The sequence below is a fragment of the Natrix helvetica genome, assembly GCF_964273705.1.
Source record: "Natrix helvetica genome assembly, chromosome: 4".
Lineage (NCBI taxonomy): Eukaryota > Metazoa > Chordata > Lepidosauria > Squamata > Natricidae > Natrix > Natrix helvetica.
In genome coordinates this window covers 106,137,509-106,154,954 of record NC_138550.1, presented here as the reverse complement: position 1 = coordinate 106,154,954, position 17,446 = coordinate 106,137,509, and the positions used below count along the sequence as shown (strand labels likewise).

Here is a 17,446-nt window from a genome sequence, read left to right as displayed (position 1 = left end):
TTGGCCTGATGTAAGTGGCTAACTAAGCACATAATACATTTATCAGCAAACATCTGGCTTGAATAAATAGCCTAAAGAATTGCAAGATCTGTTTTCAAATTAAAAACAAAGGGAAGGAGAAGATGTGTGGCAATAAATGTCAGAGAAATACAAACTCTTACACTGATCACAGACTTCCTAGTCAGAGCTGAAAAACTAACAGGCCAATTTTCTGCTTTGCTACACAAAGGGAGCACCAGAAGTTTGGAGCATGTGCTAGCACTTGCTGTATATGAGCAAGAGTCCTGCTCATCACTTGGACTCAGAACTGGAATAAGAACAGCCATGGATGCATTGTACTGAGTTTGACACCTCTGCTCTATGCTGTAGTTCTAAAATGGTAACTAAACACATCTATTTATATTTGTCTATTTTCCAGTCTTCTGCCATCATTACCCTGTGTGATGAAGGTAGAATGCTTACCCTTAGCAATAACAAGTAATGATATTGTTTAATTAATTTTGAATCATCTGATGTTCCTCCAAGTAAAATACAATACAGAAATGGGTAAGAAGAGGTGCTTTTTTTGTCAGACACTCTTTTTAAAATTTGTCAAAAGTCTGTCTCCCATGTGACATCATTATATATCTTTATCGGAAACTGAGCCTCACATCGTAGAACTACAGTATTACTCATAACTCACTAGGAAATTCTACAAATCATAAGAAAGGTATCAATGTTTGCATGTAGTAAAATGATACGTTTTTCCTCTCCTCTTGTGGCACTTGAATCCTTGAATTTTGCTGAGAACAGGTAGAAAAGGAGTCCCACTCATCCAGGCTATATCAAGTTGGAGTAGATATGAACCATTGAACTTGTCTGTTATTGAAGCTTTAGCTCAATGAGTTTTTTTTTAATTAATGCAGCAGTTTGATTGGCTGCAAGCCATATTTCTAAGTAGTTCATAAGAATTCATTTAAATAATACTGTTTTCCATTTTCCCACTGTATATTAATATCTGTTTTTATATGACGTAGGCAGTTCAGCAGCTGGTACGCAAACAATTTCAAGACGGACAATATAACAAGCCTAGTTATTAAAATGTGCACATGTATTTAAAACCCAATTTTCCCGTGCTAATGTAAATAAGCTCTAAGAGAAAATGCCATCCCAAGCTGCACACCGGTTTAATGCTTTCTGTATATGCCTAAAGAGCTTTGCATTGACTCCATGTAGTGATTGCTGCATTTAAGCAATGTTCAATCCTACTAGTACAGGAGTGGGCAACTGTGGCAACTTTACACCTGTGAACTTCAACTCCCAGAATTCCTGAGCCAGCATAGCTCAGTATTCGATGTCCATAGGTCATAGTTGAAGTCCACAGGTCATAAAGTTGCCATAGTTGTCTACCCCTGTACTAGTATACAAGCCTTGTCATTGGACAAGCTAGAGCCAATTGGAGTCATAGTGGAAGTTGCAGTCAATTGATTGGCTCTGTTAATGAAACTTTGCCCATGCTCCCAACTCTGCATTATTTGTAGAGTGAATGGCCCCCTTTCCCGTCCTATAATGGCAGCTCTTTCAATCATTGCAAATAAGGATTTGCCAATATTCCAAAGGCTCTTTGGTTACCACTTCGTAGACAAGAGAAGAAAACAACCTACCTTCCACATTACCTTCCATATGGAAGTCTCCTTCCATATTCCTATGTTTCCTAACATTTTCTGGGGTTGAAACTGTTAGATATTAACTCTTCTCATTACCCGATCCAACAGAAACCACCTAGCGTAATCCAATGGTTCATTTAGATAATGTAACAATATAATGATATGTTGGTTCAGGAATCTCCTCACCACACCCTTATCCATCCCGCAACCTCCCTAATTAGAAAAACACTCCATGCAAGAGTGTTTGGACACTGATACAGAAGACTAACCCCCTTTTTTAAAAAAGGTAACATTGATTTGCTATATTTCTATACCTGTGGCTTGGATAATTATGCAGCAAATAAGCTTATTGAAGTTGTACAGTTAATGCTCTGGTTGTACGTTTAACTAGAAAAAGTCACCTTTCCTGTCCTTATATCTGTGGGTTACTGCAAGAGATTAGAATTTACAATTTATACAGACTTAAATTTTTCATAAACATAAAATACTTGGGTTAATATTTTTTTTAAAATAAGCCAATTTGTTGACTGTATACTTGCAATATCAGTAGACTCAAAAGTTGAAATGTCCATTAAGTTTCTAGGAAATTATTGTTATGAAAAAGAATATTACTTCAAGATAAATATATTTTAAGAGGGATTACACGCTTAATCCCCATTATATACTTTATACAGAGATGTTAATGAGAAGGTCTCTATACCAAGTTAAAGCTCCTCAGTTTGGCAAATTGAGATGACGTTATGATTATAGTGGGCTTTTAGTATCTATATCCTTTTTGAATAGGACCTTCTATGAATATTCTCCTGTTGCGGAGGGAAGACTAAATGTTGTTATACTGAAATCATATAAACTTTAAAACCCAGGTATACTAAACAGGGACCTTTATTTCCAGTCTTGAAAGCTGCCAGGCAGATTTGGTAATGAATAAATCAGCGATTACATTTTGATCTGGAATCAATGAGATATTGATGCTGTGGAATAGCTCATATTTGAAATTAGTAGGGAAAGGTGTATTCTTGGAAGCTTGGTGCAGACAAGAAAACAAGAGTTTTAAGCACTTCTGTGGGTTCCTTTAAAGACCTTGAGAGATTGAGTTTTGAATGTGACTTTCTATAACGTTAACTTGGCAACATATACAACTGAAACATGTTGTGGCTTGAATTCTTTAGCAACATCCAAAATTCCCATAGAAGCAAATATCTCAGGATTGAAATGTGGAGTTCTTGGTGCTCTCTGAGCTTGGTTGTTTGCTTGCAGGTGTTTCATTGCACAATCAATATCAGCAGTTCAAGGCTTCTGCAGTATTAGGATTCTTAAGAGAATCACAACAATTCAATTTTATTTAAAAAAATGAACATGTAATACTCAAGCTATGACTTTAATGGAGCCGAGGATTCTGACGAGGATTCAGAAAATAGTTTTATATACAACTATCTAAGCTCCTTCAGAATTAGGGAGGAGACCTACTTACCAGTTCACAGAAAGGCAGTAAAAATAAAATAGAAAGATGAGGAAGATTCTTCTCAAAGGTATTGTACTGGTTATAGATAGGAAATAGTTCAGTTGCCAGAATTATTTGTAACCCCATCTCTTTCTACTTAATAAGTCTTGGTAAAGAGACACTGAAAATCATGCTTGTAATAAGAATTACTTTTTATTTTAGGAAGGAAGTAAGAAGTAACACCCTGCTTTAGAGGGCAAAAGCTCATCCATCCTTTTTCCTATTAAGCCCAGATGAGAAAGAGACAAAACCAACAGTCGCAGAGACAGAACCAAACACAACGCAAGCTTGTCAGTTGATTGACTCCAATTCTGTGTTTTAAGCCAGTTTCCCTCTTGAGATGTCATTCTACAGAAGTGCTGGGATCGTAACTCCTAAACTTAGATCCTCCTTATAGAAACTGGAGGAGTTTCGGTCCAAGGACTTCTGGAAAGCACCTGGTTGGGGGAAGGCATCTCTAAGCTGCTGTCCTAGTCATACCTGGGAAGAGGTCCCATCGAATTAAGTAGGCGTAGTCATATGTTTGGCATTACCAGGCCCCGCAGAGATGTTATTATATTGTTTTGGTTTTCTGTGTTGTCAGTGTTTAGTTGCATTCTGGCTCTCCAAACCAATGGAAGATGAGCTGTGAGTACATAAGAAAGACTAGGGCTTTTTTGTCCCCTAAACCAGGAGTCTCCAACCTTGGCAACTTTAAGACTTGTGGACTTCAATTTCCAGTTGAAAAGCTTTTCTGGCCGAGGAATTCTGGGAGTTGAAATCCACAAGTCTTAAAGTTGCCAAGGTTGGAGACCCCTGCCCTAAACAATCTTCATATTAACCAGGAAGTCACTTCCAAAAATCATGACCCTTCTTTTCCCCGGATACCATCCCACCAAAAGGTGGCTGATACACTTATGGGAAGTAGATGCCTTTGTCTCAACGTAACTTCATTTTCGTGATATTTTGCTAGCTCAGACATTTTATGAATGTAAGTGAAAATAGTGGCAATTGTGCCAGCTTCAATGGGCTTCTGTGTGCAACCGAAGGATTCTTTTGGCAGAGCTCAGCTGTATGCATATCAGGAGCTCCTGTAATATGGCTTGCCAAGAGGTAGCCAGACACTAGTGCAGATTGAACTACTTAGCTGTGGTTTCCCTCTTCCCTGCCTCTTCCAATCTCTTGTTTTCATTTGTTATGTTTAAGCATCCCATATGTTATCACTAGGAGGTTCTATCTAGCTGGTGCTTTTCTCTTTCCTTGAAGTTGCAGTTGAAAAAGGTAAGCAACAGCTGTATAAGCTCAGTTCAAATGGTATCTCTGATTAATACACAGAATATGCAGTATACAAAAAGCCCTGAGAGGGGTTTAAAATAACAGCTTCAAAAATAGTGAGGTAATGCAAAGAAGTCTTCAGTTTTGGACTCCATAGGACAGCAATGGCGAACCTTTTTGGGCTCCCATGCCAAAAGCAGGGGGAGAGCAAGGGGGTCGTACGCAGGCATGCCACACCCATAATGCTATGTGCGGGACCCCCCATTGCGCATGCGCGTGCACACCCTGCGCATGCGTATGACCCCTCCCTTTTGGCCCGTGATAGACCCGTTTTTCAACCTCCCCAGGCTCGAGAAGCTTTCAAGGAGCTTGGGGAGGGTGAAAACAGCTTCCTCCACCCTCCCGAGGCTCTTTGCTGTCTCTTGGACTGCACTGGAGGACAAGCATTTGCAATCAGTGTCCGCCCCGCCCATCTCCCCCACGGCAGCTTCTCCTTCTGGCTGCTCCAGCATCCCAGCCAGAAGCAGCACTGTGATAGCTGCTTCTGGGGGAGGGGGCGGCGGTGGCAAGGATGGGCAAGGGTTTCCCTCCCTCCCCACCTTAGCGGGCTACTTGCATGGCTCTAGCCCGCGGCTCTAATGAAGATCCGCAGTCCAGAGTGTTGCTACTTCCAGCCAGGATATATTCTGCCAGGCCCTCGTGGACGTCTTTATGTGGGTAGCTCGCCTCCCTGCCAGCAGCTCATCCAGCGTCCCAGCTGGAAGCAGCAGCACAACAGTCACCATTACCAGGGGCGAAGGGGTGGTGGTGGGGAGAACGGGCGATCACCACCCCTTCATCCTTTCCCCAACAGCGGCTGTTGCGCTTCCGCTTCCAGCTGGGATGCTGGCGGAGGAGCTGCTGGTGGAGAGGTTAGCTACCCGCATAAAGACACCACCGAGGGTCTGGCAGAATATATCCCAGCTGGAAGAAGCAGCGCAACAGCAAAGGAGTAGTGATGGCAAGGACGGGTGGTCCCAGGCTTCCCTCCCTCCGCCCCCCGCCCGAGCATACTTCTTCAGAGCTCCAGCCTGCACCTCTGATGAGGATTCGCGGTCCGGAGCGCTACCGCTTCCAGCCGGGATATATTCTGCCAGACCCTTGGCGGCGTCTTTATGCAGATAGCTTGCCTCCCCGCCAGCAGCTCCTCCGCCAGCATCCCGACTGGAAGCGGAAGCACAACAGCCGCTTTTGGGGAAGAGACGAAGGGGCGGCAGTCACCCGTTCTCACCACCGCCACCCCTTCACCCCTGGTAATGGCAACTGTTGTGTTGCTGTTTCTAGCTGGGACACTGGATGAGCTGCTGGCAGGGAGGCGAGCTACCCTCATAAAGAAGCCGCCAAGGGCCTGGCTCGCTGACATGGGAGCAGCTGCGGTAGCTGCCCGGTTGCTCCTGCCCTTCCCCCTGTGGCTGCAACTGCTGCTCTTCTGGGGTGCCCGAGCCAGCCAGGCACTCCAGACCGTGGATCCTCATCAGAGCCGCAGCCTGGAGCTGTACACGTAGCCCGCTCAGGTGGGGAGGGAGGAAAGCCCGTCCTTGCTGCTGCCGCCCCCTCGCCCCTGGCGGCTGTCACAGTGCTGCTTCTGGCTAGTGTGGGAGTGGCTGCAGGGGCTGGCTGGCCGCTCCTGCCTTTCCCCTTGTGGCTGCTGCTGCTTTTCTGGGGCGCCCAAGCTGGCCAGGCACTTCGGACAGCAGATGATCCATGGGCTGGAGGGCTGGGGCTATGCAAGAAGCCCGCTCAGGCGGGGAGGGAGGGAAGCCCCGACCACAGCTCTACTAAGAAGCGATGGCCAGGAACCCCTCTCTGCATTCTTTTGGCACGTGCGGCTGTTGCTCTTCCTGTTGCTGGTTTTTGGTGTGCAGATCACCAAATGGCCAACACGCATGTGCACCCTGGAAACAAAAAGATCATTTACCTGGCGTGCACATGCGCACCGTGCGGCTCCACTTCTGCTTTCTGGCATGCCAATGCGTGTCAAGACCAGCTGGCTGCTGCGCCCGAACCCGGAAGAACTGGAGATGGCTCTGCGTGCCACTTCTGGCACACGTGCCATAGGTTCGCCATCACGGTCATAGGATCTAATTGCTTGGATACCTAAAAACTTAAGAATTATTTGCATTTGCCAGTCTCCTTTATGCAAATTCCTTGTCATATTATGCTGCTTGTTGTGGGTTTGTCCATCAATAGTTGAAACCCCACAAGAGAGATGAAACAGAGGACCGAATTACTGCAGTGCCTGAACCTAGGCTTTTTTAGATAAAATGCAGATTCTGTTGTTTTGAACTGATTTTTCTTCCTGACTTTTTCATTAAATAGTCTTATTGTGACATTTCTAGCAATTTAAAGCAGCATTGTTTAAAGCCTCAATGAAACACTCTTCAGTCATGTAAAATAATGAGACATTCCCTAAGTGCACCTCTCTACAGGTAGTCCACGACTTATGACCACAAATTCCATTGTTAAGCAAGGCAGATGTTAAGTGAGTTTGCCCCATTTTGCAACCTTTCTTGTTACAGTTGTTAAGGAATCACTACAGTTGTTAGTAACATGGTTGTTAAGGGAATCCGGCTTCCCCATTGACTTTGCTTTGCAAAAAGTGATCACATGACCCTAGGAAACTGCAACAGTCATAAATATGAACCAGTTGCCAAATGTCTGAATCTTGATCACGTGACCATAGGGATGCTGCGATCATTGTAAGTGTGAAATAGTGGTCCTAAGTCCCTTTTTCAGTGTTGTCATAACTTTGAATGGTCACTAAAGAAATGGTTGTACGTCAAGGACTACCTGTTTTGATCCAATATTATATTACACACACAAAAATGAATGTATCCTATTGTGGATAGGTGGGGAGAGATTAACACTTAGCCCTGTCACTGGTTTTCTCCTTCAATTAAACTGCCTTTTGTATAAAACAATAATTTCCTAGTTGTGGATGTATATATGGTGCTCAGCAAGAACTCTTTGTATTCTCTTTCCAGCTACATGGTTACTTAGAAAGTGAACCACTCACACTACAGCTCTTCATTGGGACTGCTGATGACCGCCTGCTGCGGCCTCACGCCTTCTACCAGGTTCATCGGATCACAGGGAAGACTGTTTCCACAACTAGCCACGAAACCATACTTTCCAACACCAAAGTCTTGGAAATTCCACTTTTACCTGAAAACAACATGAAAGCAATGTAAGGCCTACCTCCTTTTTAATGTCCTGTCTTACACTTTTATTAAATTTTACACGTAAAAGACAACATAAACTAACAGTCAAAAGAAAAAAAAGGTGTAAAAAGTAAGAACAGAAGAAGTGCAATAAGGTATGAAGAGAAATAAAGGAGAACAAAAATATAAATAAAGAATGACTTCCAAATGACTATAGGGCACACTTCAGTTCAGCTTAGTTTGTGACACGGTGTCCATTTTCCTCAAAAGAAAAAAAAAGGAAAGAGGATAAAAATATTTTAAAAATGTATCAGTCATCAAATGCATATGTCAAAATTTAATTTTTCTCATCTCCAAAAAGTCCACAAAGGACTTCCAATTTCTCACAGGGGCTATTAATGTAATCATCATTGCCAGTTCTGTCATCTTTATTACCTATTCCTCTATTGCAGTGGTAGTCAACCTGGTCCCTACCGCCCACTAGTGGGCGTTCCAGCTTTCTTGGTGGGCGGTAGGGGTTTGCTGTAACTCTGCTTTATAAATTTTATAAAGTAAAGTTACTTCCCTACTTTATAAATCACCATTATTGTGGAACTGGTTAGAAAATTTTACTACTAACAGAGATACAAAAGTGGGCGGTAGATATAAAAAGGTTGACTACCTCTGCTCTATTGTAAGTAGTGTAGGATCTTTCTAATACTGAGCATATAAAAGTTGTGCTGCTGTTGCCATATATTAACAATAAAACACCATGTGATTTTTCTGATGTTTTATCCATAAGCCCTCACAGTTTTTGCTCGGAATTGTATATTAATTGTCAAGATTTTTTGAATTACATTACTAATTATACTCCAGTATTGCTTATGTGTGAATATTTTATTCAACACTAATAAACACTGGTTGTTGTTCTCTCTTTCTCTCTGTCTCTCTCTGTGTCTCTGTCTCTGTCTCTCTCTCTCTCTCTCTCTCTCTCTCTCTCTCTCTCACACACACACACACACACACACACACACATACTTTCTTGCCATTTAAAATCAGTATATCAGTTACAGAGCTGTAAATATCTCCTACCTCAGGTCCTGTTTTAGGTTCTTAACCTGACACCACCTTATTCCCATGGTCTATTCTGCAGGAAACAAGTTTGCTAGCATTCTCACAAAGAAAAAGAGACTGAATGTTGTGTGTCTCTGTTAAAAAATAACCAAAGGTTGGGATTTTTTTGAAGCTGCAACTAAATGAGACATACAAATATTAGGGCAAATCAGTGGTGGGTTGCCAATTTTTTTACTACCAGTTTGGTTATAATGCAACACTACTACAGGTTCGCCCAATCTGGGCTGAACGGGGAGCAACCCACCTCTGGGACAAATATATACAAAATCTTGTCTCATGGAATTTTTAACCTTCAGACAGTGTTAAGAATGAAAAACTCATCTATTTAATTTGTAAAGTGTGATTGTTTTGCCCAAGAGAAATGTGTGCAAGTAGAGCCAAAATGAAAGTAAATGCGAACATTTCAAATAAATAATTGTATAGGTTATGATAATTTTCCTAGCCCCAAATTATCTCACTTGAAAAAAGGCAGTGTGGCAGATAGTTATACAATCAAGATCTCACTCCTTTTCTCTGTTGCCATTGTGCCCTCGGGTATTGTTAAAAATTGGTTTGCGTGTATTTAGTGTGTATTTTAAATAACATCTGTAAATATTTTGTGATATTAAATGGCATATGGAGCTGGAGGGCAGGGAACTGGAATAATAGCAAAGCACATTGTCACAGAAAGTGATCAAGAAAAAAAAAACTCTGGGTACTTATAAAGTGGTACCACATGGAAGCTGTAATCAGAAACATATTTATCCAGCAATCAGACCCAATAAAATGGGAAAACTTAGTTTTGAAAATGGGCATACAATTTTTAAAATGAATAATGCAAGCAAATAACTCTAAATCAATACGCCTAAGATTGCATTTTAGGAGTGGAAAGAATATATTTGAGCAAACCTTTGACACTCTTACAAAGCAAAATGTGTAAGAGAGCATTTAGATATGCACTGTCTAAATGCTATAAACAATACATATTAAGAGAAATTGTTTTTCCTTGTAGCGTGGCTGAAGGATTAGTTTTTAATCATAATTATTATGTATCATTATCATAATCTCACTGCCTGAAACTCTTAGGACTCACTGGGCAGTAACCGATTTAGCCTAGTGTCCATTTAATTATATATAAATTGCACTGCAGTTTGCTGGAATGTCAAAAATAATGAAGTGTGCGATCCAAATAACTTGGATCAGTAAAGCTGTGTTAACAGACATAGTTATACTGGTTCTGTAAGGTTGTATCTGTCTCAGGAATTGCAGTTATAACCAATCAAAGCCTTGAAAGAAAGATTAGTCATGAGCTATGGTATCTTCTTATTAGCCCGTTTCTCATCCTCTTATCTAAAAGTGGTAATATCTTAAATCTGGGACAGCAAGCACCTAAGACATAAAATGGCCTTAACATTGTGGTAACAACTCCATAGTGCAAATTAGTATTTGCTGTTACATTTGCAGCTTAGAATAAACATTGCTAAAAAAAAAAGGTATTGCCAGAGAAGATGGCTATGCTTGATATGGGCAGCTGTAAAGGAAATGAAGGAAATGAAGCCGCCAGAAACCATGGTGGCTAGATATCACCAAAGCCAACATGAGCAAGAGCAAAAAACAACTGAATGAAGTTGTACAAGAGCAGAAAATGTGGAGAACGGGCCCATAGAATCACCAAGAATTGGACACAATTGAATGGATAGCAGGAGCAGCATTGCATTATAGCTCCATGATATATCTGGCACCAAAGTTCTTGCTAGCTCACTTATAGGACCTCAGACTGTACAACATCCTGACTTCATTAGCAGTCTTGATTCACCATTAGGAGTGATGATGTTTGGCTGTGTTTCAAATCCGACTGACTTGTTTGCTACCGCAGCAACTCATCAAATAGAGCATTTCCCCTCCTTTTTTTTTCCTGAAAACCAAGACAGAGACAGCTCTGACCATTCTTGATATTTTATAGCAGAAAACCTGTGCCAAATTCTAGTTAAAACTGCTTGTGGGACTGGCTTTATTCCACCAAACCGAATGGCAAGGAGTCAATTTGTATAAATGTAGCATATGGCCAGCCGTCCTCTGCATTATTAAAATCTAGTTTCTCTTTTCTTGTCTGGCAGGCAAATAACAGTCCTGAAATATTTTTATTAGGGAAGATTCACCTATAGAAATTGTACATAATAAAATTGCTAAAAGTACAGGCCCTTGAGTGAAAAATATACATAATAAGCATGATGTGAAGTCTTCAAGGAGTTTCTGGGCAAATATATAAACCACCCAAGATATGTAATCATTATCTCCCTTCTTTCCTAATTCGAGGCAAACCAAAATTTTCTCTTTCATTGGTACCAGCAAAGAATCATTTGTATTAGTCCTATAAGGCAAAAACGAAGGAAGGAAGGAGAACCTTGGCTTAACAATATGTCTGAATCAACCTCAAATCCCAGACCCAATAGTAAGGCTACTATAATTGTACAAACCTGGTTTGCTTCTTCTTAATTCTGAGTTGGAACCAGCCATTTGTGTTTGCCTATTATTTCCAGTTTATGAAATGCTTCTTCTATATTTTCAATTTGGCAAATGTAACATGATTTTCAAAATCCAAGCTTAAAACTGGTGATCCATTGGTTTAATAAATTAATGAGGAACGGAAAAGAGACTTTTTTTGTATGTTTAGTTCTGTGAATAAATAATTTAGGAATTCCTTGTGCCCTTTAGTTATTTTTTTCTCTTTAACCTAGCTAAGACACACCAACTGTTTAGATGTCATTCTGGACACATGCAACAGTTTAAACGGATTGTCTGCTGTTGTTGTTTTCTGAATAGCATTGACTGTGCTGGAATACTGAAACTTAGAAATTCAGACATTGAACTAAGAAAAGGAGAAACTGACATTGGGAGGAAAAATACACGGGTTCGGCTGGTCTTCCGTGTTCATATCCCTCAACCTAATGGGAGAACCCTTTCTTTGCAAGCGTCTTCCAACCCTATTGAATGTTGTAAGTATTCTTTCTTTCTCAGTGTGTTCATGTTTGGAGTTAAAATAGAAGTTGCTCTGTCACTCTGAATGCCAGAAAAAGAAGAACTTTGTATTCAGAATATTGAATTTCTCTTGGGAATAATTGATGGCAAAAATAAAAATACTGTACTGTTCTTCCAAAGAGATCTTGAAATTGGACTAAGGTACAAGTAACTCAGCAACCGTCTCCTCAAACCAAATGCTACTAAAAAGTTACAAATGTTGTTCGCCCAAAGAAGAATACTTTAAAATGTTAAACCCTGATATGTGTTGGTGTATATTCATATTTTATTTGTTTTTTGTTTTTTTTCAAATCTCCATCAGCCCAAAGATCGGCTCAGGAACTGCCTCTGGTTGAAAAGCAGAGCGTTGATAACTCCCATGTGATGGGAGGAAAGAAAATAATTTTGAGCGGACACAACTTTCTTCAAGACTCTAAAGTGATATTTGTGGAGAAGGCTCCAGGTATTTAAAACACGACCAATGTTTATGCTTAAGTTACCAGTGTAAATATACAGCTGCATTGTTTAATCACATTCTCCTATATTGTTACCTTGGTCAACTATTTATTCGCTTTCTTGAGTGACATTATCAGACAGATCCCGAACGTGTGCACTTGGAATTAAATTTCATTGTGTTTCTATTTTTGTGAAATGCATAAAACAAAAATAATTTCTTAATACAATTATTCTGGAGGAACACGCATATGTTTGTAGCTGAATACAAGGGGAAAAGGAAGATTTCAATAAGTCTACCTTACAAATTTGGCTCAGCTTCACAATTCTTGATTTCCAGACATACTTTTGGTGGATAGAAATAGCTATAAACAGAGAGAGGGGGAAAAGCTAGTAGAAAAAAGTAGATAAATAGTATTCGTCTTTTTCATTTTGCCCAGCTTTCCAAAACTTTTAGTGAATCTCATTAAGATACAGGTTCTGTTTGCAGAATATAGAGAGAAGGAGATTGCTAAAAATGGCTTGGGACAACCAACTATTTAAGCTTAGCAAGATAATGTTTAGGAATTAGTAACTGTTGATTTCTGAGTGTTAAGATTTTTGGTGCCAGATTTGTATCCATTTAATCTCTTGTAGAGATATTAGTCTTTGGGCCTACTTAAATAGCAAACTATATTGTTGGCAGGTGATGGCAAAACTACCAAGTGTCTGATTTTGGGGGGAATTGTAATATTATCTGAATACAGGTGGAATTCAGTTATCATCACAGTGACTTTCCTGCAATGACCTCTTACATACTGGTGATGCTAGATGAGGCTTAGCATCATCAGTATGATTTCACACCATCTCTCTTGATACCCAGCAGGCTCCTGATTCACCTGACTATGAATTAGTTTGATTTAAATATTATTTTAATTTAATAGAATGGAAATTTGGGATATAGAATAAACAATTTAGCTTCCAACCATCTTCATTTTCCAGGAATTTCTTGGGAGTCCCAAAGATCCTCCTGGAAAATGAGCATGGTCAGCTGTAGTCAAATGCTTTGTTTGGATGGGTGTTTATGTGCCCCATTCCCCAAAAAGAGCAAAAGTAGCAAGGGTAAGTTACCGGGTGCTTTTCAACTAGTTCTGGCCCTGGCAAATGTTTGTGAATGGGCACTGAATCAGCGATCTTGTGACAGAACCCACAGCGTGGTCTCCACAGTCTAAATCTATCATCCGACCTCAAATTGGGGGTCCTTGATCTGGGATTATGAGGTCTAGCCATTAATATGATATCGGTGAATAAATAGTTGAATTGAAAATCTGATTTGTCTATCTTTTGTGCACAGGTAGGTATTGCAAATAAAATACATTTAATGAATAAATTGAAGTCTCTATTGCCAAGGTAAAGTAATTGAAAAACCAAGTACCTCACTTAGCCAGGAATATAAGGAGAGCCAGCAGGAGATACAGAATATTATTCCTGAGAATTAAATTAAAGTCTCTGAGTCTTTTTGTGATAGAGGGAGGGAAGAACTTTGTCAACCATTATAGAAAGCAAAATAGATTTAATAAAAGCATCAGAATACAAAATCACTTATAATATCTATCCCTATAAAGATTGTGTTCATTATATTATGGTTTATGTATTATGTATGTAATGATACATTCTTTTATATAATTTAATAAACATATATTTGGAGAATTCATAACAAACCACCTTCTTGTGTAGATTATCTACAAACAAACTCCTGATTAGAAAGAATTTCCGTCCTGGGCTCTGTAAATATTTTAGTTCAAATTCTCTTTTTTTAAGTAGATTTGTTTCTTGTGCTGCATATCATTTTGGTTTTTTTTATTCTATTCTTATTTATTTTAATCTATGGAAAACTGTAAAACTATTTAAATAGCAGAGTCCATTAATGACAGCAAGTAAATCTCAAGAAATTATTTTTTTCTCAACAATAAAAAAGAAAATGAATATTATAATTTTAATCAGAATAAAGCTGGAAGGGATCTTGGAGGTCTTCTCGTCCAACCCCCTGCTCAAGCAGGAGACCCTATGCTATTTCAGACAAGTGATTGTCCAGTCTCTTTTTTAAAGCCTCCAGTGATGAAGCACCTACAACTTCTGAAAGCAAGTTGTTCCACTGGTTAATCGTTCTCACTGTTAGGAAGTTGGGCACTTTGTTATTAAATACTCCTTTAAGATGGCTAAGCTACACCAAAAATGTGGGTAGAAGTAGAGTGCAAACACATATATTTCCAGGGACAAGTTACACCAATTTGTGCCTGACTTTTTCTAACCTGAATTTCCTTCTCTTCGGAACGGCTCTATTTTCATTTGCAAGGATCTGAAAACACATGATGCTTTCCAGGATCATCTCAGTCTGCTATTTTAGAATCAAACTGCTTGGAAAAATTGGGAGTTGAGTAAAGATAAGGCAGGCAACGAGAAGCTTTAAAAGGCAGCAGATAAATGGGGTACTGGGATGTATAAAAAGCCAGGGTCAATGAAGGCAAGAATGAAAGGGGAGGAGCATTTTTTTTTAAAGCTTTCTTGTTTTGGAAAGAGTTTCTGTGGTGCTGGCACAAATGAGGCATTCTACAGCTGTTTGTTGAACCCCCTGAACTTTAAGCTGTCTCCTGAAATGCTCAAACTCTTCACTTTTCCCAGTCCTTCAAAGAAGGTTGTGATAATTAGGACCGTTTCACCCTCAGCATTCATTGAGTTCCAGTGTTGATTGCAGTACTGCACTGTAGCCCAACTGTTCTTAACTGTGCAGTATGTTAGAAGGACATGCCTTTTGCTGAGTAAGGCAGTCTTGACTACTCTCAGATGGAGCTACAGTATCATTTGGAGATGCCGGCTGACCGAGGCAAACCAATGCCCTTCCCCCAGGCTTTCTTATATTATTTTTTCACCCGTAACAGATAATGAATAAACATAACCCAAGAGGACAAAGTCAAAGAGAGAGTTATGTGAAAAAGAAGAGCAGAAAGTAGCAGACTAAAATGTGGCTAGACATTTCCAGATTCTTCTGGAAAATCTATTTAATTGGGGAGTGTAACAGGTTGATTGAAGGAAAAGCGTTGGAGCAGTGTTTTGATAGAACAAATTTTATTTATTTCTTTGATTGATGGTTAAAGCTACCCACCAATTTGTCAACAATGCCAGGAACACAGTGGTCTGAAATAGCAATGCATGGCAGTAATCTTTATCTTGTTTGGACGACAACAATCCCCATAATCTCCACCCAGCATAGCTATAGGGGATGGGGTTCTGGTGGCATAGCTGCATCAAAAGGTTTTTTATTAAGAATATTTGATCCAGATCATGATCACAATATTCCTACAGAATATTTCCATCAGGTAGTGTATAATCTGACAGGTAAGCTATCATATTATAGTTTAACCTGAAATAATTGGCTTCACCTTTTCAAGTAAACCAAAACCACAAACAAACACAATTGTGGTTTCTGTTGTATAATCTAAATAATGAACCAATTACAGTATCTATAACAATGTAATTCTACATTTCAATACTTCTATTAAAAGTAAGCCAAAATTCTTTAATCAGACAGGTTGCTATGCATTGGAAATAATACAGTTTAATACATCTTTTAAATCTTTACATGTTTGACAAATAGGCCAGGCTTTTCTTTCTTTTGTGAGTTTAGTGATGGCATTGCTAAAGACTTCTTTTTAAAGTTATTATTTGGTTTGCTAAATTGGTATCGGTGTTTAAGTTGTAGTTATTGTTAATGAATATGATTTCTAAAAATGATACTAATTGGTTATGCATACCACCCTGGTTATTTGTAATTGGCTGAACATTATTTTGTGCTGAAGTCTTGAACTATGCCTGCCGTTCTGGGCTATCTTTCAGCTGCTGTGATCTCCTGAGAAACGGCATTATTCTTGCATAGAAAGAGAAAAAGGAAGGGTTGGCCTGCCTTAACAATGACTCATATGAAAGGGAATCCCTGAAGAACGATCAAGTCCATTCTTGAACTTGACGTCAACAGAAGAAACGTGCTTTCAGTTTAACTCCTTGAACACAGTTTTTTGGCAAACAAGTTTAAGATCCAGGAACGCTAGCATTACCTATGGTGTTCTGTGTCTCTTACTTGAAATAACTAGGGATGACTAGGCAGTAGTATTTGTTGCTTAATTTTTTTTAGCTAAAATGGATATCAGAATAAAGGGACATGGGGTGCCAAGAGGCTCATCTCAAACCAAATTAATTTCTAAGTGACAGTGATGGAAGAAGATTGCTACCCTGCAAGAGACGCAGCTTTTTTTCAGAAGCATGCTGTCATTTCCTTGGACATGCTATAGTGTTGTTGAAAGAATTATGGTGTAGATATTTATTGCTTGTGCATGGAGCTATTTTTCCAGTGATGAAATTCAATATTAAATACGCATTCAAGAACTTGATCTCCCACTTGTAAAGGGAGCAAAAGAGAAAGTGTCTGCTCTGTTCTAAAGGTTCAGCTTTCTTAAAATGTTATTTTATTTCCAGCAATGATTTCAGCAGTTAATTTGATTTCCATGGAGTTTTTTTTATTTGGTACTATTGTTCAGTTTACCTCACTGTTTTAATTTAAAGTAGATTTGTATGACTTTCAGAAGAAATAATGAGTGATTTGTGAGGGAAAGCTTCTTGTAATTAATTTATTTTCTAATGTAAACACCCACAACTATAAACTACCAAAACTCTTGTGTCTGTAATCTTCAGTTGGCAAAATTGGAAGGTATAGGGCAGGGGTGTCCAAACTTGAGAACTTTAAGACTTGTGGACTTCAACTCCCAGAATTCCCCAGCCAGCCTGGCTGGGGAATTCTGGGAGTTGAAGTCCACAAGTCTTAAAGTTCTCAAGTTTGGACACCCCTGGTATAGGGCAACAATTATTGAATGAAGATAACTCAAATGGGCTAACTTACAAAACACTGGGAAATTGTGACCACGTCAGTGCCACATGTCTTCCAACTACATTTTCCTGAAACCCATAGATTGTATGGCACAAGAGAGAGGACCATAGTTCTTTCCCCTGGCCACACACCCAGTCAGTTGAAAGCAAGATCCAATAGGCAAGCAACAATTGGCTGCTTTGGAACTGAGGTGGAAATTTGAAATTTCTTAATTGTTGTGGGTGGCAAGGGAAAGACGGGTGAGTTACTTGGAGGCCTGCTGGTGAGGTAGGGCTGGCTGAGGTGTGACTAGCAAGCACACCTTCCCTAGAGGGTGAAGGCCCTTGAGGACATGCCAGAATAGGCAGCGAGAGTGCAGTTTCCT

General features: G+C 39.7%; 1 protein-coding gene across 3 annotated transcripts in view; it reads left to right on the top strand.

The window, feature by feature from the left end:
* NFATC1 (nuclear factor of activated T cells 1) overlaps positions 1 to 17,446 on the top strand; it is a 136,263-nt gene that overhangs the window by 62,120 nt on the left and 56,697 nt on the right. For all 3 annotated transcript variants that reach the window (XM_081950270.1, XM_081950269.1, XM_081950271.1), the window contains exons 4-6: positions 7,425 to 7,627; positions 11,517 to 11,689; positions 12,034 to 12,174. In XM_081950270.1, the coding sequence (XP_081806396.1) occupies positions 7,425 to 7,627; positions 11,517 to 11,689; positions 12,034 to 12,174 (517 nt within the window). The remainder of the gene's footprint in view (positions 1 to 7,424; positions 7,628 to 11,516; positions 11,690 to 12,033; positions 12,175 to 17,446) is intronic.